The sequence below is a fragment of the Pituophis catenifer genome, unplaced genomic scaffold (genome assembly GCF_029215685.1).
Source record: "Pituophis catenifer annectens isolate HBS135680 unplaced genomic scaffold, rPitCat1.0.hap2 SCAF_11, whole genome shotgun sequence".
NCBI lineage: Eukaryota > Metazoa > Chordata > Lepidosauria > Squamata > Colubridae > Pituophis > Pituophis catenifer.
Genome location: NW_027256891.1, coordinates 3,932,864 through 3,953,465, shown reverse-complemented (window position 1 = coordinate 3,953,465; position 20,602 = coordinate 3,932,864). Strand labels below are relative to the sequence as shown.

The 20,602-nt window shown below is 42.6% G+C and overlaps 1 protein-coding gene across 1 annotated transcript in view; it reads right to left on the bottom strand.

The window, feature by feature from the left end:
* Nucleotides 1-20,602, bottom strand: part of ABCB7 (ATP binding cassette subfamily B member 7) — a 90,524-nt gene that overhangs the window by 11,258 nt on the left and 58,664 nt on the right. Inside the window, exons 5-15 of the mRNA XM_070951960.1 lie at nt 20,007-20,139; nt 19,337-19,605; nt 15,917-16,005; nt 15,748-15,835; nt 13,053-13,227; nt 11,597-11,754; nt 10,916-11,079; nt 10,625-10,754; nt 9,224-9,395; nt 2,884-2,987; nt 1,140-1,247 (exon numbers count right to left, since the gene is read on the bottom strand). Of these exons, the coding sequence (XP_070808061.1) occupies nt 1,140-1,247; nt 2,884-2,987; nt 9,224-9,395; nt 10,625-10,754; nt 10,916-11,079; nt 11,597-11,754; nt 13,053-13,227; nt 15,748-15,835; nt 15,917-16,005; nt 19,337-19,605; nt 20,007-20,139 (1,590 nt within the window). The remainder of the gene's footprint in view (nt 1-1,139; nt 1,248-2,883; nt 2,988-9,223; nt 9,396-10,624; nt 10,755-10,915; nt 11,080-11,596; nt 11,755-13,052; nt 13,228-15,747; nt 15,836-15,916; nt 16,006-19,336; nt 19,606-20,006; nt 20,140-20,602) is intronic.

The window sequence follows — 20,602 nt, the reverse complement described above, 5'->3', positions numbered from 1 at the left end:
ACGCAACCCCAATTGACATCAGTCATACTGTTTTAGAGGTAAATAAAAATCATATTAATCTCCGGTATGTCTTGATGTCGCTTGGATTTACCGGTTTTGTTTTTTAGCTGCTGATAATTGCTTGGGCACTGTTTGGATTGCGTTTAATTAAGCATTCCAGTGTTTTTCAAACTTGGCATCTTTAAGATATGTGGATTTCATTTCCCAAAATTCTCCATCCAGCACGTCATGGCTAGCTGGGGAATTCTGGGAGTTGTTCCACATATCTTCGTGGTGCCAAGATACTAAACTCTGCTGTTTTGTTTCTTGCAGGAAATGCTCACAAGAAAGCATAGATAAAGGGTTTTTTTTTGGCCAACTACACCTTTTTCCGATGATACTCCATTCCAATCTTCCTTCTGAGGCTTTTTACTTACCGCTTTCTCCTGACCGTGTGATCAGACAGCATTCTATGGTCACTGAATATGCTCATGTCTCCCTTTATTTGTGTAAATCTTGAATTGCTACACATGGGTTGTGTAGTTTTCCTATACAACGATTGGTACTCTAATTTTGTTACTGGGCTATAAGTCACCAGTGGCATTTATGTGAAAGCGGGAATAGGACAAATATATATTAATGACACATTCTAGAGAGAGCCAATACCAACACAGATTGTCAAACCTATTGTTTAATAGGAAGCACCTAACCCTTCACAAATGTTCATGGAAGCAGGATAGAGCCATCTACTTTTTCTTTCTTTTGAAAGGAAACATAAGGGGCGTATGTGTAATATGGACTCCAGATATATATTCTTGGAACAATAAAACTACCATCAGATTCACATTAGGGGATCTAGCCTAATAAAAACACAAAATCATTAGAATTTGAAAAAGGGGTATAATGCTCGTACCATCACTGAGCCCCCAGGGAAACTAATTAATGATAATCCACTTCAAAACCCAACATGTTGTTCCCTCAATCCATCTGTCTTTCTCTGTCACACACTCCACATACAAATATGCATCCCCACATTCACGACGTTTCAGTATTTCAAATCAAAAGCTTTTTAGGGAAAAGTGGCACTGGGAAATTGCGTAGCCCCAAATGACATTTGCACGTCTGCCAAAGTTCCTTCCCATCAGGAAGCTGGGTCTCACCTGATCCAGGACGATTATTTCATCAGCATCAACCACTGTTGACAACCTGTGTGCAATGAAGACGGATGTTCTGTGCCTTACGATGTCTCTCATGGCATTCAAGATGTTCTGAAAGATTAAAGATAGGTGGCAGGAGGGGGAAAACTCATCTTAAAATAAATTAGCAAATGAGAATGATTTAATCACACATAGAAACAAGCTGTCAGCCATTCCAATGTCATCAACAAAGAAAAAAGTCACAATTTGAGGCACAGGTAGTCCTCCTCTTACGACTGTTCGCTTAGTAACATTTTCAAAGCCACAACCAATTTCCGCAGAGCTATTTATGACTCGTGTTTGAAATCACAATGGCCGCACCCTCCTCCCATGGTCACATAACTGCATTTCAGGTGCCTGGCAACTGGCTCACCTTTACGACAGCAGGGTCCTGTGGTCACATCTCTGTGATTTGCAATGGGTATTTTTTTTGCCTGTTTACTTTTGGTTTCCAGCAAAAAAAAATAAAAAATAAAATAAAACCCTCACTGGGGGAAATGGATTCACTTAATGGCTGCATCATTTAAGAACTGCCAGAAAAAATGGCGAAAAAATTGGGTCCGTGATGCCTTGACTTGACTTGTGATCGCACCGACTTATGACTATAATTCTAGGCTCAGCTATAATTGTAAGTCAAAGACCACCTGTGTTTAATTTAATGTACATGCTATGAAAACTACGAAAACCACAAAAAGATTCCTTCATTGCGAAATCTAGATATCCCAGGGGAAACATTAGGGGAAACTTTAGTTGCTAAACAGGAGAAATGTGCCTGCTCCAGCAGTGATTTTTTTATTATTATTTTTTTTGCTTCCTTTATAATATAGGAAGGCAACAGACAAATTCTGCTTTTCCTTAAATACCCTTTTGATTGCCTGTTGCACACTTTGGGGGGAAAGGAGTCATATTTTACTAGCTGCTTTTAAAGTGCAGCTGTGTTGTGTAAACATTCAACTTCATTTGACAACCTCATAATAAATATAGCAAAACGAACGGCAACAAACAAGTAGAATAAACAAGCTCACTAAAAATTCTTATCATGATCAGTGAACGGAATCCAAGGAGATTTTTCTTGACAGGTGCATCTGTCTCCTTCTATTCTTTAGAAATGAACTACGCGTCAGCCATCCACAGACCCCTTTCACGATCAGAGGTCCTGCTATGTCAAGTAACCTAACACAAACAGACACGGTGAGCTTTGCCTTCGGACAAGACAACTTAGCGAAGTGGTTGGGGGTGCAAGTGCCCATGTATAATATTATGAAGCTGCCACTGTGATGTCACAGCACCTGTTTCACAACACGCTCATGCTTTACAGCCCTACCTGCGAATATAATTTGGTGCCAAATGAAAGCATTATCCACAGTCAACTCTCCATCCCAAGAACGATGCACCACGGTTCTATGGCTCACATGCAGAAATAATTTGAGAGGGCCAATTTTTATGAATATTAAGTGGCAACCAGCTGCTTTCCTTCAAATTAAAACCTCACCTCTTAAGAGTGAGCAGGTCAAGCAATTCCAACTGCTCTACTTAATACTTTTGGGCTATGATTTATTCAGAAGTGGGTTCATTTCTCCATCCAATTCTAGGAAATTCGGTTCTCCCACTGTTCCAAATTTGATCTTGGGAGCCTGGGATAGCAAAATGTAGGACTGCAATAAAGATGTTGTGTGTGTGTGTGGGGGGGGGGGGGTAGCCAACCTACCTCTTCTGTAATGGAATCTAAGGATGACGTGGCTTCGTCATAGAGAATAATGGGAGGATTCTTCAAGATGGCTCTGGCTATTGCAATCCTCTGCTTTTCGCCTCCTAAAAAAAGGAAGACACATGCACATAAAGTCAGTGAAAACTATTTTTGCTTGGAAGGCCATTCTGAAATGAAGGACACCAGAGAGCCATTGTGGCAGAGTAGCAGAATAACAGAATTGGAAGGGACCTGGGAGGTCTTCTAGTCCAACCCTCTGCTTAGGCAGGAAGCCCTGGCCTATACCATTTCAGACAAATGGTTATCCAACCTCTTCTTAAAAACTTCCAGCGTTGGAGCATTTACAACTTCTGGAGGCCAGTTGTTCCACTGATTGACTGTTCTAACTGTCAGGAAATTTCTCCTTAGTTCTAGTTCTTAGTTCTGCAATGTTCATAAGTCTGGAAAATGGTCATAGGTCACTTTTTTCAGTACTGTTGTAACTTCAAACAGTCACTAAATGAACTGTTATAAGTCGAGAACTATCTGTAACCGAGACTGTCACTTTGTCCCCCCCTTCGCCCCCAAGGATTTCGGTGTCTTCGCATGTTCTCCACTATTAAGAACAGTCTTTGCTCCCATTCTCTAAGGCTACAATTAGGGCTATTTTTCTAGGCCACCATATTGCCACATTATTACTTTGGGATGTATAGCTCTGTCTTAAAATATTTAAAGTCCATTTCGGATTTTGGAGGCCTTGAAAGTAATTAATGGTTATATATGCGCCTGCTTTCTTGTGCTACATGTCAAAAATCTGACAAGCTTCCATTTTAATGTTTTCATGTTCCTGGCGATGTGCCCTTCTAACTAACATAGCCTTGTTTTAGCAAGCCACTTTAGGAGGATAATAATCTCATTTCACTTTAAGCCTTAAGTGGCTGTCCTGAAGCTGAGCAATAAATAGAAATTGAACTATTCACCCAAGATGTGATTTCTGCTTCTCACTTCCTTTATAAAATGCTCACCCTGAAGTGCATTGTATTTGCTATTGGCGGTATTTATAAAAGCAATGGGTCCATAATGCAAGGTGTTTTTCTCGGGTCTTCCTCCAAACCCATTTCAAAGACCACCCATGACAATCTCAGGATAAATGTGAGAAGGAACTCTTCAACGTGACTGAATCACAGTCTGGTTCTTAGAACAGTGTGGGAAGAGAACCATTTCAGATCCAATAGAATTACAAAGTCCTTCTGTTTAAGATACAACATGAATTCCGTGCACATAGTCACAGCTGCTTATACACTGGAAAATGACCATGAGCTGTGGCATCCTAGCACATACACTTGCATTCAAGGACTGTCTGTCTGTCTGTCTGTCTACCTGTCCATCCATCCATCCATCCATCGGAACCCCAAAGGGTTGGTTTGAAAGAGGGGTCAAAGAGACCATCTACATTAAGATTGAACGGCCCTCTCTCAATGGGGGAGGGGTGGGGTGGGGGGAACAGGGATACAACACCACCTACTGTATCTCCTGTTCACAACACATTCCTTTCACCAGTTCCAAGAAGCCTCCACATCCCTTTTGCACTATTCAGATGGCCCTGAGGGTACAGATTAACCTCCAAGTGGCCTCAACGACTCTCAGAAAGAGTGCTAATGACCAGATGACTGCAAGGAATATAAATCCTTCCATCCTCCACCATTCAGTCAGAACTGAAGAAGCTTCTTGGAGGAGAAGTGAAACATCTTCAAGGAAAAACAAAGTCCGGTTGCCTTTTGAAAAAGCACTTTTCGGACAACCATGACCTGGATGACTGAGAATCTCCATCAGCATCTATTAGATTTATATGACTCTCAGTGACTCTAGGAGGCCTACAAACAATAAAAGAGCCAATATAAAAAGAATAAAAACTATAACCCACCATTACGATCTCCCATGATGGTCATATTATATACATTTCCCCATAATTTTATTTATTTTGTCTCCCATCTTTATTCATTTTAACTAATAACTCAAGGTGGCGAGCATATCCAACCAACCTTCCTCCTCCTGGTTTCCCCACAACCACCACCCTGTGAGGTGAGATGGGCTGAGAGAGAGTGACCGGCTCAGGGTCACCCAGCTGGTGGTATTCATGGCTAAGGAAGGACTAGAACTCCCCACCTCCCGTTTTCTAGCCTGGTGCCTTAACCACTAGACCAAATTGGCTCTATGAGAGCTATTACTAACCGTGGTTTATGCAAAAGCCTTTCATAGTATTTATAAAGTGAAGGAAAACCAGATTTTAAATATACTCATAAAAATCATTTAGAACACTTCTTGACAATGCATTTCCAGCAACATGATAACATAAAGGGAGAGGAGTTTATCATCTGTAATGTCCACAATGGTTATTGCATCTACTTGGGGAAAAACAGGTTTCATTTCTGCAGCAGGGACCTTCCTGCAAACCTTCTCAGCATAAGTCAATGCCATAATTAAAAGTATAGCATTTGATTAAGGAACAAATGGCCATTTCTTAAACTGAGTTACTGCGTGGCTGCAATTTCCAAATTAGAAATTAAAAGTCCAGTAAGAAACAAGAAAGACATTTTACCCTAATAAATGCTGAGCTTCTATAAACAATGCATTACATAAATCATGAACAAATAACATTCCTCTCCCCTCTTTAGGTTTAACGTTTATAAAAGTACCAGAAACAACTCTGAACAGATTTTCAATGGAGATCACTATCACAGATTTAACTATCCTGAAAAGACTTTGGCATGCAACTCTTGGCCTGATACCAGGAAATCTCCCAGGCCACCGTAAGATAAACAGCTTAGCAGAAACTGGGTTTTCTAACTCTAGAATCAGGGAGAGGAGAGAGGGGGACAGGGGCTCATTTGGAGAACAAGATTCCCTGCCTCTCATCCAAAGCTTCCTTGAATAAGGAGCTACCCAAACAGGGGCAGTATCCATAGGAATTATAGATTGCGAAGTCCCGAGAGAGATTTTAGAAGTGCAATATATTTCAAAATGTAATACAGGTAGTCCTTGACTTACAACAGTTTGTTTAGTGACCGTTCGAAGTTATAACAGCACTGGAAAAAGTGACTTATGACCGTTGCAGCATCCCCATGGTCACGTGATTTACATTCGGATGCTTGACAGGTGGTTCATATTTATGATGGTTGCAGTGTCCCGGGATCACATGATCCCTTTTTGCAACTTTCTGACAAGGAAAATCAAGGAGGAAGTCACATTCACTTCACAACCGTGTTACTAATTTAACAAGTGCAGTGATTCACTTAACAAGTGTGGCAAGAAAAGTCGTAAAATGGGGCAAAACTCACTTAACAAATTTCTCGTTTAGCAACATAAATTCTGGGCTCCGTTGTGGTCGTAAATCAAGGACTACCTGCAGTTTCCATTTCATCAGAGGCTGCATATTAGTGGAAGTTGCTGCCCCGTTACAGGTAAGAGCCAATCATGGTTAAACTAAGTTTATTCCATGAAATATGCAGCATTTGATTCCTGTTTCTTCCATTGTTATAACTGTGCTGGGCAGTATGGAATAGTTGGCACTGGATGGGGGTTCATTTATTTACTAGATGTTTATCCTGCACTTATTACTTTATATGTAACTCAAGGTGGCAAACATGCCTAGTACTTCTTCCTTATCCTATTTCCCCCACAAAAACAACCCTGTGTCCCTGCTGAGACAGAGAGATTGGCCTGGAGTCACCCGGCTGGCTTTCATGCTTCAAGTGGAACTAGAACTCACTGTCTTCTGGTTCCAGCCTAGTGCCATAACCACTAGATCAAACTGGCTCTCAAATTACAGCACAGGTAGTCCAGCTCCAAATTCGTCCGTGCTAATACAGCTACACATCCTCCCAACGAATAATAAACCCTTTTGTTTGCGTTTTCCTCCAACCCATCATTTCATACTTTCATTTATGGTGATGCAAATTAGATACACAAATGAAGGCAAATATTATGTGTCGCAGGATAATGTTGTAGGATCCAATTGAAGTCAGTTGGCTGGCGACACCCAGGGGGAGGGCCTTCTCTGTGGGAGCCCCAGCCCTGTGGAACGAACTGCCCCCGGAAATACGTAAGATCTCCGACCTCCGGGTGTTTCGCTGCGCACTGAAGACCCTGTTGTTCCGCCAGGCCGGATTATCAACAAAATAGTTTTAAATTGGGGTATTTAAATTTTTGGGGCTTTTAAATCTGAGCCAATTTATTTAATTATTTTAAATTTTAAATTGTTGTTTGTCTGTGTTTTTAAATAGGCTGTACACCGCCCTGAGTCCTTCGGGAGAAGGGCGGTATAGAAATAAAATTATTATTTATTTATTATTATTAGTTACCGGAACCAAAGGTTTCGTTTTCCAAGCTTTCAGAGACTCCTGCTGGAGCTCATTCTCAGGGAACGTCTCTCTCACCAGAATGTCTGCTTTGGGCTACTGTGTGAGTAATGTTTATCCCTGGTTGTGTGTGGCTTTTTAGTTGTTGATTGGGGTGTTGATGGCTGATTATTAAGTCGTTGGTTCTTGTTTCCTTGTGCTTGCGCATAGAGTAGCCCAAAGCAGACATTCTGGTGAGAGAGAAGTTCCCTGAGAGGATGGGCTTAGAAAACTGAACCTCTGGTCCTGGTGATCGATCCAGATTGGATCTTCCAAATTAGATACAAATTCTATAGCACTATATAGCATCTACTTAAACAGTGATTCTTCCCTTCTTTCGATCATATATTTAGGCTGTAATGTCAAACAATCTTAGAATGCATTATCCCTTAACAAAAATACGTTTTTCTACAATACAACACATGAATGCTTCTTTCGTATCATTTAAGACTCTCACAAGGAAAATTAAACAGGATTATCGTAAGTGTTCACTATCATCACTGCCATCATCCCCGTCAATTAAATGTTGCCATTAAATAGTCAGTTAAGAGACACACGTCAACCTTTAAACAATTTGGACATCTACTGCTTCCAATTTTGATTTGTATCAGATATGTCACGGGAAACTTTACAAATTTCCTTGTACAGATGGACAGACAAGAAGTTTCACCCAAACCCCAGCAACCCAGAGACAGTGTGTCATTTTTTTCCTGGCGAGGGGAGTAAAGGGGCAAAGTAAGAAAGATGAATGGACCCATTTTAACCACTTAACCCAAGCCAAACAAGCCTCTCTGATATTTTGGACTGAGAGGAAAACGGAAGATTTAAGGCACAATCAGCTTACCTCTCTCCCCACCAAAGAAAGTCACCCTACTGTGACTGATAGCTTGCTGGTCTAAAGTACTCACAGCTATGATGATACCATGTTTGGATGTTATCCTATGACATTGTGATGAGTCGAATGTCTATGAAGATTCTCAGTCATCCAGGTCATAGTTGTATCAAAAGTGGTTTTTATTTTCCAGTTGCCTTTTCAAAAATAAAAACCATTTTTGATATGGTGATGAGTCCTTATGGAGACATAACAACAACGATGATGATGAAGATACAATTACTGGCTGCACGACAGCTCTGTATTCCTCCATCTTTAAATCTGTGCAGCTACCGCTAATTGTCCCCATCTAATCAAATGCTTTTTTGGCCATCATCCTGGGGAGGAGCGTGTGAAGAGCCTACCAGCCCTCGGTTCCTGACAATAAAGCTTTCTGAGCTGCTTCCAGAGAAGCCTCAGACCAGCTGCTGGATGACCATTCAATATTAAACTTGGCATCTATCTGTCTGCTGAGAAAGGTCAGGTTAGGAAGGCCTACGCTTTACTTACTTTACTTTTACTTTTATTTGATTTATATACCGCCCTACTCCCGAAGGACTCAGGGCGGTGAACAGCCAACAATAAAATACATATGTACAAAATTTAAAAAGCAGAAATAAAATTGAATTAAATAGTTTGGCCCAGACAAATTAAAACCCCAATTAATTTAAAACAAATTTAAACTTTGAGTATTAAAAATATTAAAATTATTAAAATTGTTTAAAAAGAGGGAGAAAGTTAGGTCAGGCCCGCCTGATGAAATAAAAAGGTCTTTAGAGCGCGGCGGAAGGTGTGCAGATCCGGGATCCTCCGTATCTCCGGGGGGAGCTCGTTCCAGATAGTAGGTGCCCCCACAGAGAAGGCTCTCCCCCTGGGGGCCGCCAGTCGACATTGTTTGGCCGACGGCACCCGGAGGAGCCCCTCTCTCTGAGAGCGTACCGGCCGGTGGGAGGCTATTGGTGGTAGTAGGCGGTCCCGCAAGTACCCAGGTCCTGAGCCATGGAGCGCTTTAAAGGTGGTACGCTGAGCATCAAGCCTGAGGCAAGACAGGAAAAGGGAGGTGCAGAGACCAGCGGCCCATTGATTTCCTTACCTGACAGTTTCAGACCTCGCTCGCCTACTTGGGTGTTGTACCCATTGGGCATTCTGAGAATGGCATCGTGAATCCCTGCTAGCTTTGCCACCGCGTAGATGTCTTCCACGGAGGCATTGATATTGCCATACTGGAGGTTGTAGAAGATGGTGTTGTGGAAGAGAACAGCATCCTAAGATATACGCAGACAAAACAAATACACGTGGTCCTCAACTTACAACAGTTCATTTAGTGACCGTTCAAAGTTACAACACTGAAAAAGGGACTCAGAACCGTTTTTCACCCTTACGACCATTGCAGCATCCCCATGGCCACGTGATCAAATTCAAATGCTTGGCAACTGACTCATATTTATGATGGTTACATGTCCTAGGTTCATGTGATCACCTTTTGCAACTTTCCGACAAGTGAAGTCAACGGGGAAGCCAGATTCACTTAACAACCGTGTTACTCACTTAACAACTGTGTCAAGAAAGGTTGTAAAATGGGGCAAAACTCACTTAACAAATGTTTCGCTTAGCAACAGAAATTTTGGGGCTCAATTGTGATCATAAGTCGAGGACTGCCTGTATCAAATGCTAACTGGCAATACAAAGGGTGTTTACAAAGTCAGAGTTGGCTAGAATTTTTCCAAAAACCACAGAGCTCCCGGGACATTTGAAGAGTGGTCCAAGATGCTGCTGCAAAGGTCATTCTAATCCAAGCTAGAGCGGCCGAGAGGAAGAAGGGCCCCCATAATAGGATGAACATTACTTACAAAACAGCCTGGAAAGCTGACATGGCAGGACAAGCCTACCAAGGGCCTACAAATCATTCAGATTTCAACTCTCAAAGGCTCTAATTGGCGTCTTGCCAAAAATGACAAGAAAGTGTAAGGACCAACAAAACAAACCAGAAGGGCAGGAGGCTGTTTACCCCCTTTGTAGAGTAATCTGGAATGCGTTAAAAGTGAGAAAACATTTCCAAGCCAGTGCCATGGCAAGAATCACCTAACCTGAGCATTATTAAGATACGACTGCTTCTCTAGAGCAGTGTTTCTCAACTGTGGCGACTTAAGTGTGGACTTCAATTCCCAGAATTCCCCAGCCAGCAGCTTCCACGGGATTATTTTGCTCCAGCTCCAGAAGCAACACAGGATTTAGCAGGAAATCCTTTTGGTGGATGTTTTCAGCTTTTGTGACTAGTTTCAGAAGGACATCAGTCTAGACCTTTTTTTCTGGGGGATTTTAATCATCTGATAAAAACTGTTTTATTCACACAAGCTGGGCCTGCTGATCTGATCTGGTTTTGTTTTTTTCCTTCTTCTATTTGGCTTCATCGCCTGAGTTTCCTCATTATTACATCAGTCTCTGGGCCTGCAACATTAGGATGATTTTCAAGGGAGGAAAAAAAAAACCATACCTGTGGCACAACTCCTAAAGCCTTCCGCAGGCTTTCCAAACTGACATTTTGAATATTCTTGCCAGCGACATAAATCTCTCCCTTCTGAGGCTCATAGAAGCGAAATAATAATCTCATAATTGTGCTTTTCCTTCAAAAAAAAAAAAAAGGAGACTCAGGATTAGAACAATGTTTTGCACATTGTTAAAATCCAAGTTTTATAAAAACCGAAGTTTTTATTGCCGTTAAAAAAAAAGAAAAGAAAAAAGAAATCAATCAATGATGCAGAATTTTGTGCATCCATTTACCCACCCTGACCCACTGCCTCCTACAATGGCCACTTTTCTTCCTGCAGGGACTTCAAAAGACACGCCACTGAGGACTTTCTGCCCCTCAAGGTATTCAAAATGCACGTTATCAAAGGCGATGGTAGCAGTCTGTGGGGTGATCTGCAGGGGTGGAGCCAGTTCTTTATCCTATTAAGAGAAGAGTCCCGCTTTACACACTGCCCAGAAGGTATTTTAAAGAGCTTAACAAGCTAAACAATCGATCTAATTGAAAATGAGGCACAAGCAAATGCCTGAAAGAGGTTAAAAGTAATGATAATTTTTTTTAAAAAAACAAACCCTAGCAGTTTCAGCCACAGGTAAATTTCTTTCTTTCTCTCTCCCCTTTTCTTTCAAGTTCAATAATTTTGTTTGCCAGAATGGTCTGGCTCCAAAGCAGCCTTTCGCACAATCAATTCTGCATCATTAATTAAAATGACAGAATAAAATTTCAATGCACAGGGCACACTTATATAAAATGCAGAGATTACACATACCCGCTTGGCGCCCCCATCTTTCCAAAAAATGCTCTTTCAGAAATGCAACATTAAAATGAAGGATCTTCAGTAACTGCTCAAATCTTGCCATTAAAAACAAATCTGGATTCCTTTTAAACTAGCATACAAGACAAATGTTTAAAAACGAAGATTTTATAGACAATACTCACTTTGATTTTAGTGTCGATGTTAAGCAGCGTAAACAATAAGTTCATGTCTATGAGCGCTTGCCTCGTCTCTCTATATACCGTCCCCAGGAAGTTAAGGGGCAAGGAAATCTGGAACAGCAATCCGTTCACCATGACCAGATCACCAACAGTCAAATTACCTTCGTGACAAAGAAAAGGCAGATAAGCAATAAGGCAGTTGTCAGCTGTGTAGCTTAATGGTTCAAAATAAGACACAGCAAGCTTATTTTTTCCAAAGCACCAGAAGGCAAGGCAAGAAACAATGGTTGGAAACTAACCAAGGAGAGAAGCAACCTAGAACTCAGGAGAAATTTCCTAATGGTGAGAGCAATCAACCAGTGGAACGGATTGCCTCCAGAAGTTGTGGGTGCTCCATCACTGGAGGCTTTTAAAGAGAGACTGAAATGGTATAGGGCAGGGATGGCTAACCTTTTTGCCATCGCGTGCCAGGAGCGTGGTTGAGCATGGGGGGGGGGGGTTCGCATGCATGTGTGCCCACACCCATAATTCTACGCGCCTCGCCCCCACGCATGCGCCCGCCCCACTCCCCCCACTCCTGGCACACAATGGCCCAGTGGGCCTGTTTTTCTGTCTCCCCAGGCTCCAGAGCCTTTCTGGGAGTCTGGGGAGGGTGAAAACGGCCTTCCCCATCGCCCCTGGAGGTCCTCTGGTGGCCAGAAACGCCCCATTTGCCAACTTCCAGTGGGACCGGAAGGCCCATTTTTTGCTCTCCCCAAGCTCCAGAGCCTTTCTAGGAGGGCCTCTGGGGGGGGAAGGGAGGCCATTTTTGCCCTCCCCAGGTTCCTAGAAAGGCTCTGGAGCCTGGAGAGAGAGAAAAACAGGCCTTCCCCCCCCCCCAAGACCCTCCAGAGGCAGGAAACAGCCTGTTTCCTACTTCTGGTGGGCCCAGAAGGCCCAAAAATCAGCTGGCCGGCATGCGTATGCACACTGGAGCTGAGCTTGCGTGCCCACCAATATGGCTATGTGTGCCACCTGTGGCACGCGTGCCATGGGTTCGCCATCACGGGTATAGGATCTCTTGCTCTAGCAGGGGGTTGGACTGGAAGATCTCCGAGCTCTCTTCCAATTCTATTATTCTATGTTCAAAGCTATAATGAACCTGACTCAAATTCATATTCAGCACAGATTCATATTAAAGATGAAGCCAGCGGACAGCCACATGTTTAGATCACATAATTACAAAACGTAGCAGAAAAAAGGGAGGGGGGACCTGCAACCCCTTGTTGCAAAACCCGCCTTCCTTGTCCTTGGTGGTGCCAGCTGGCGTGGCTGGGGGGAAACACCTGGGGCGCCACCACAAATACAGGACATGCATTTGAAAAGAGCAAGGAAAAGGATCAACCTGTGGTAGAGCAGGGAGGGGAAGTGAAACATGAGTTTAATATGAAGAACTAGGTTTGGACGCGTTAAGAGGTACCTGCAATAATTCCCTTGCTGGCCATCACCATGATGGCTGTTAATCCAATGCTGAATATAGCGCTTTGTCCAAAATTAAGAAGAGCCAAAGTTGAGGTAGTTTTCAGTGAGGCATTTTCATAGGTCTTCAAAAATCCATCATACCGTTGGGCTTCATAATTTTCATTATTGAAGTACTACGAAAAGGGAGAAAAGATGGCACGGGGTTCATCTCCTTAGGAGAATCCTCGGCATTTTATGATTTAGGATGCAATTACAGGTAGACCTCGACTCATGACCACAACTGAGCCCAAAATTTCTGTTGTTAAGTGAAACATTCACCTTTTGTTGTGGCCTGTCGGCCCTTCCAGCAGCCAAATCAGAGGAGGAGGAGGAGGAGATGGCATGGGAATCAGGGCCAGCATCAGGGCAACCTGAGGGCTTTGAGGGGGAAGACGGAATGGAGCTGGCAGAGAGAGAGACAGAGGCGGAGCCTGGGCCGTCTGTCAGCATTCAGATGGAGAGTCAACAGCCTCCAGGTCTGGAGGTGGCTGATGAGGAAGAGGAGGAACAGCTGGGTCCAGTGCCTGACGTGCGGATGTGCAGAAGGCAGAGGAGAGGAGAGCAGCAGAAATCTATGGGCCCATCCTTGGGACAGAAGAGCCACCGCTGCTAGCGAAGCCCCACCCTAGCTCTGAGGATAAAGGGCAGGGGGCGGAGATGAATAGATGTGGCAGACAACTATTTGTCTCCCTGCCGGACAGACTTGTTAGCCTGCGAGAGAAATTTTTGCCAGGGCTGCTGGCGCTCCTAATAAAGGAATCATTGCTTCAGCTACAGAGGGTTTGTTGTGTTTGGGGAGCTGAGTCAGAACACCTTTCTTGCCACAGTTGTTAAGTGAATCACTGCAGTTAATAAGTTATTAACCCGGTTGTTAAGTGAATCTGGCTTCCCTATTGACTTTGCTTGTCAGAAGGCCGCAAAAGGGGATCACTTGACCGTGGGACACAGCAACGGTCATAAGTATGAACCAGTTGCCCAGCATCTGAGTTGTGATCACATGATCACGGGGATGCTGCAATGGTCGTAACTGTGAAAAATGGTTCCATTTTTCAGAGCTGTTGTTACTTTGAACAGTCACTAAATAAATTGTTGTAAGTTGAGGATTACCTGTATCTGTGTTTTCTGTGAATCAGTTGGACCAACCATTGAGCATGATCTGGCGCATCAAGACGTACCATGTTTCATATGTTCTTACCGGCCAAATGCAGTCTTTTCATCCTAATAGCACATTCTCTTGTAACACTGATCCATGGCTCATCCTCAGTGGTTAAAGAGCCAGGCAAGACAACAGGTGTCGTATGGGGTTAAAGCTGACCGTCCCAGAATTACCATTCAGTTTTCCAGATGAGTATGGATTCAGATTGGGACAACCCTACTTTTACAGCTGCACCCAGGAAACATATTGTTATGATATTGTTCCAATCTGCGTAGCAAACTGAGTTGTAAGCTTTTGAAATCCTTGTCAAATATTGATAAATAAGAAATGCCATGTGTATGCCCAATGAATACTGCAAACTTGGCTGATGTGAAAAAGTTTCCTGCAGTAGTGGGGAAGGCAACATTTTTAAAAATGGCTTGCCATTGCCTTCTTCCTAAGGCTGTGAGAGAGTGACTGGCTAATTCTTCCGGAGTCATATACCAGCGATACCACATCATTTTATAGAAATTTTGTTTTAACAAAGGTTTAATGAAAATTTCAACCCTTTCCATGTTTTCTCACTCTCCCAACAATATTCTATTTGAAATTCTTAGCCCATTTTATCATACTCTCTTTCATTTGTTCATCCTCCGTTTCCAATATCAGTAAGAGTTCTTTCATTTTAACAATTACATGTTCGCCATTTATACATAATTCAACTTCAAATTCTTTCTTTTGTTGCTCAATTCCAAATGTCCTGTTATCTACCTTAATTCGTTCTCTGAACTCTGCAAACGAAACACATTGAAAACTAAATCCCCCCCGGAGCCAATTGTTCTTTTGATTTCATCTTATATTTTCTCCATGTTTTTGGTCTAACAACTCTCAATAGGTTAACCGTTTCTCTTTACCTGCTGTTTCTCTCCTATAAAATGCTGCTTCTGCTGAAACCAAGAAAAGCATTTTTGAACAGAGTCTAGGTTTATACTATTCCATATTCTCAATACGGCACTTCTTGATATATTGATTTTTAAAATTGAGATTAACCTTAAGTTTATTCAGGCCATCCACATTAGCTAGCCCTTAAACTGTGTTGCCCATCATGGCTTGGGTTCTGAGCTTGCATTTCTGCTTTTAGTTGAACAGGAATGAACAAACTGCCCTACAGCTGATCAAACACACTTAAGCAGACTTTTCAGTGAAAAAAGCATCTGGCTCCTTTAAGAAGCAAATCAAGGGACTTCCGGTTGGCAAGAAAAAGAAGCAAATCAAGAAGGAAAGTATGAAAGGAGAAGCAGCATTCTTATATTACACACAGGTAATCAACAGCTTATGGCCCACGTAATTGAAAATTTGTTTACCTATTTAGGCTAAGAATAATCCTTTCAGTCATTATTTGTAACATCAAAAAATCATCTTTTTTGAGTAAAGGGTACCAAAAAAGACATGCATTGTTAATAATACTTGTCTACCCAAGTAATGACAATATGAAAAGTTAAAAATATTAATGGCTTACCTTCACAGTTTCATAATTCAGCAGAGAGTCAATGGCGGCGTTCCCTGCATCGTTATCTGCTTTGTTCATTTCGATCCTAAATTTAGTTCTGCAAGACAAAAGGTTGGCAGAGACAGTTCTTCCCATCCAGTTCCACCAGGCAGTCAAATCTCATCAGGGACTGTCTTACCTCCACTGCGTAAGTCCTATTGTGAATGCCGTGTATGCTCCTAATGTCCCCAAGGTTACGAGTGCAAAATGTGCACCACATTTATAATACTGCAGGGAAGAGAAAAGAAAAAAAAAAGGGGGGGGGAGATTCCAATCATTTTAGTTAGAACATCGATGTACAGAGAGCTCTCTGGACAAGACATACATATAAGTAATAATTGTCTACAAGCCAAAGAGAAGTGGAATGGGAAGATTATGGTACAGGAAGTTTAGCTCCTTGACACCATGTGCACTTAGGAGCAGCTCCACAAGGCCACAGACTCTCAGATACAAACACTTAACTTGTGCTCTTGAGCTACTGCACTTACAGCAGAGGAGGGGAAAGAATCTTTATCTACAAGAAGTGCATACAGAGAGCTGTTTTCAACCAAAATGAATGGAAGTAATGAATGGAATCCAGGAGCTTTGATTCAAGAAAAAGATGGGCAGATCTTACCAGATTTGTCAGGAAATAAGCTGCAATGATTCCAATTAAGATAAGATAACCTTTATTGTCACCTTTTTCTGTGTACACACTGGCACACATTAAAAATGAAAATTCTGATGCGCGCTCTAAAAATACACACACACACACACATAAATTAATCACAGTCCATTTTGAATACATACCGGTAGTAGGAAAAAAAACGTCTTGAGAGTTAACAATAGCAATAGCATTTAGGCTTATATACTGCTTTACAGCCCTCTCTAAGCAGTTTACAGAGCCAGCTTCTTGCCCCCAACAATTTGGACCCTGATTTTAGCAACTCTGGAAGGATGGAAGGCTGAGTCAACCTTGAGCCGGTGACACTCGAACTACTGGCAGTTGGCAGTCAGCAGAATTAGCCTGCAATACTGCATTTTAACTACTGTGCCACCAAGGTTGAACCTGTACAAAGATATTCCAGAACAGTTTTACCTCTTTCGCTAAATATCTCCATATCCAATATGGACTGGTGGTCATATAACAGTCTAGCATTACTGTACAATTCTGCTTTCTTGTCATAATTCTTAAAGAATCACTCAATCTGGATGGATCTTTCATTTCCAAAACCCCAAAACTTGAGAGCTGAAGCAGCTGCAGCCAAGCAAGGCATTGCCGTAACTCTGAATAAGGCGCCATTGTATGATGATATTTTAAGCCCATAGAAGTGACTCCAAGATTTCCAAAGGAAAAATTGCTATTCTCTTTGAAAGTTTTGGGATAGTCCAGCCTGGCATATTTGCACGACTTCAGCTTTGATGAATGAGAGCTTCTGGGCACATTTTACCATCAGCAGCAAGGGCAGGAAACAAATCCAAGGCACCCTAAAGCCTCTGTTTCTTTTCCTTTAGGCCAGTGTTTCTCAACCTTAGCAACTTGGAGATGTGCAGACTTTAACTCCCAGAATTCCTCTGATAGCAGAGCTGGCTAGGGAATTCTGGGAGTTGAAGTTCACACATCTTCAAGCTGCCAAGTTAAGAACACAGTCCTAAAATGATACTTATTACTCTGTCATGTGTGAGTCCTTGGCATTTGCTATCTGGAGAAACAGCTGTGAGAGATTTCATACTTTAAGCTCCAATTAGAATAGGGTTTATTTCCTTTTCTTGGCACAATGCAAACCCCACCCATTTAAATGAAAGATACCGGGCGTTATTAACTCAAAAGCCACCACTGTTTGACTTGGGGATGCGTTTCATATCCTGTCTTTACATTCCTGCTTGAGATTTGGCACAACACTTATGGGTCTCCGGCTTGAAAGCCTGGCTAATTTAAGGAAGGAGAAGGATTATGTGCCTGCTCTTAAACGTCAACCTGGTTCAAATGCTGTGGAATATTGAGAACACCAGATGGAAAGCATGGAATAAGAAAAAGAGCATCTGGGCCATTGTAACTATACTGACAGCTAGCCTTCGCGGCAATAATCTGTGAGCGTTGCTCTCTCTTAGCTTATATGCTGCATTATTGAGAAGTAGAGGCTATCAACAAGGGTTTTTTTTCCAGAGAAGTGGGGAGATATTATCCAGGCAGTCTTCGATTTAGGACCAAAATTGGGCCAGGAATTTTGGTCATAAATTGAGGTGACCCTTAAACGGGTCACCAAATGATTGTAAAGCAAGTCAACATGGTCATTAAGCGAACCACACGGATGTTAAGCAAATGCAGCATTATCCAATGCGCATTTTTTTCTGTTTTCTCTGGAAAGGATATTGCAAATCACAGTCATGTGACCATGGGACGCTGCAAATGCTTATAAATGTGAACCCAGCATCCAAAATGTAGTCATGTGCCTGCATGGGGCGGGTGTGACATTTTACAATTGTCAGAAGTGCTTTTACAGGGCATAAAGCACCCTTTCCAAGGCCGTCATAATGGTCACTAAGCAAGACCTACCTCTACCTGTTAGGATCCTCCGGTCATTGTACAGTAAACATGGAGCATTTCGCAACGTAGGGAAGAAGGCTGTGCAAAGGAGGCTTTTGCAAAACTCACTGGGGCAAGCAAAGCACTCATCTTCCAAGCACCAGAAAGAGTAAAGCTCAGTGCAATGCTCTCAAGGCTTTCCTCAGCGGCTTCTGTGTGCCCAGGTTTGGACTGAGCTTTTGCCTTGCAAAGTGGCCATTTCAAATGTTTTGCATGAGTCTGATACAAACGGAGCTCAGATGCATTTAAGTTGTAGAAAATGCATTCTTAAAGTAAATGCAGAAGCAGCTCTACGGCTAAAGAGAGGTTTTCAAACAGACACTGGGTACTTCTCCTGGAATCAAGTTAGGTTCTGCTGTCTTTATTCAACCAGTTAACTTGCTTATCATACCAGCTCCCTGTATCAGCATCACATTCAGATGATGTTTAGTGGATGCTTCTTTTATAGATTAACAGCCATGAACATCCAGTGGGGCCACTTTTTCTATGTCTGTATTTCCTTAAGAATAATAAAGCACCAAGAGCTGCCCTGGGGATGCCAAAGCAATAGCAATAGCACTTAGATTGATATAGTGCTTCATAGTGCTTTACATCTCTGTCTAAGCAGTTTTATAGAGTCAGCATATTGCTCCCAATAATCCGGGTCCTCATTTTACTGACCTCAGAAGGATGGAAGGCTGAGTCAACCTCGATCCAGTCAGGATCGAACCGTTGGCAGTGGGCAGAGCCAGCCTGCAATGCTGCATTCTAACCACTGCGTCACCAGGGCTCTCAAAGGGGGTGAAACTGAAGCAAAGGGTGGGTGGGGCCATGTTAGATGGCTGCAACAGCCCTCCTCTGCCTTTCTGACCCCTTCTTTTTCCTCTTTTCTTCAACAGGGTTCTGGGAAAGGCAAAGACTGGGCCACACCTAGTGCCAGGGATATCCGAGAGCCACTAGACGTGGATCTCAAACTAACGATTGGTGCCGCAATTGAATGAAAACAACACGTACCAAAATCCCACTCACGAGGGCAACTTCAAACAAGGTGGGGCCCAGATTAAACACCAGGGCACTGAGCACAAAGCTGATGCCGCGGGTGCCTCGATCGATGGCTTTGGACAACGCTCCCGTTTGCCGACTCAGATGGAAGCCCAAGTCCAGCTGATGCAAGTGGAGGAAGACATTTTTGGCTATCCTCCTGATGGAACTCTGGGCCACTTTCCCAAAGACGGCGTTTCTGGCTTCGTTAAACAACGCTGCGCCTGCTCGCGAGGTGCCGTCTGGTAAAAGGAGGAGGGGAGAGAAAAAGGCTTTAATTTCTAATTAATTTTACTTTATTCATTTTCAGCAGATTTTAATACCCCCCCCCATGTTAATGTTTCTGGATGAGAAGTCAAAGGTTAAAGATTTAAAGTCAAAGATTTCATCTTCAGATATTTGGATTAAAAAAAAAGAAAACACAACGCAAAAGCAGGCCTGGAGACTAAGCTATTATTCCAGCAGATAACACAACTCAAGCGTATCGCAGTTCTGTTCATTCTTCATGATAACAAAGTAGGAGAGACTCCCGCGGACAACGTTCACCCCAGATGCTTCCCCGTGAAAGGTCAGGTGCACCAATGTTCCCAAGCCTTCCCGAAGAAAGTCAGCACCTGTCAGCAGATTAAAGCATCACACTTACATCCAATCAGAACAGCTGTTGCCATGGTTGCAACTGTATTGGGTGCATCACTCAGGTTCAGAACATTTCCAGACAGCTGGTTGAGGTTGTCTACTGCATATTTAAACATGAAGGGAACCACTATGTTCATAGCCTAAAAAGCATAATATATTATGCAAGATCATTATATACATGGTTATGCAAGACATGCTAAAAATGCTTTATTTATAAAGTATAAATGTTTTCCCTGAAGAAGCTGAATGGTGATATTTTGCTACAGTCTACTTACTGGCAGAGCACTGCGGCCTTCAGGCACAACAGTGTCAGAGTACAAGGCCTGCCCGCCCAGAGCAGAAGTGACGAGTTTTCTCCTTTTCATAAAAAAACAGCCTTCATCTCCACTACCCTTGGTTGAGAAAGTGCTCGTTAAAGTGTTGACAAGACTGGGAGACACAGAGGAAAATAATTCTAGCCTGCATGGAATGTATTTTTAGAGCCACTGGAAGCTGCTCAAAGCGTTTCAACCCCAAGACTTTGAGGACGGAACTCCATGGCCTTTCTTGACAAGGCAGACATTAAGCCAAGATAAACCTGGTGTATCAAAAGGCACAACGGGG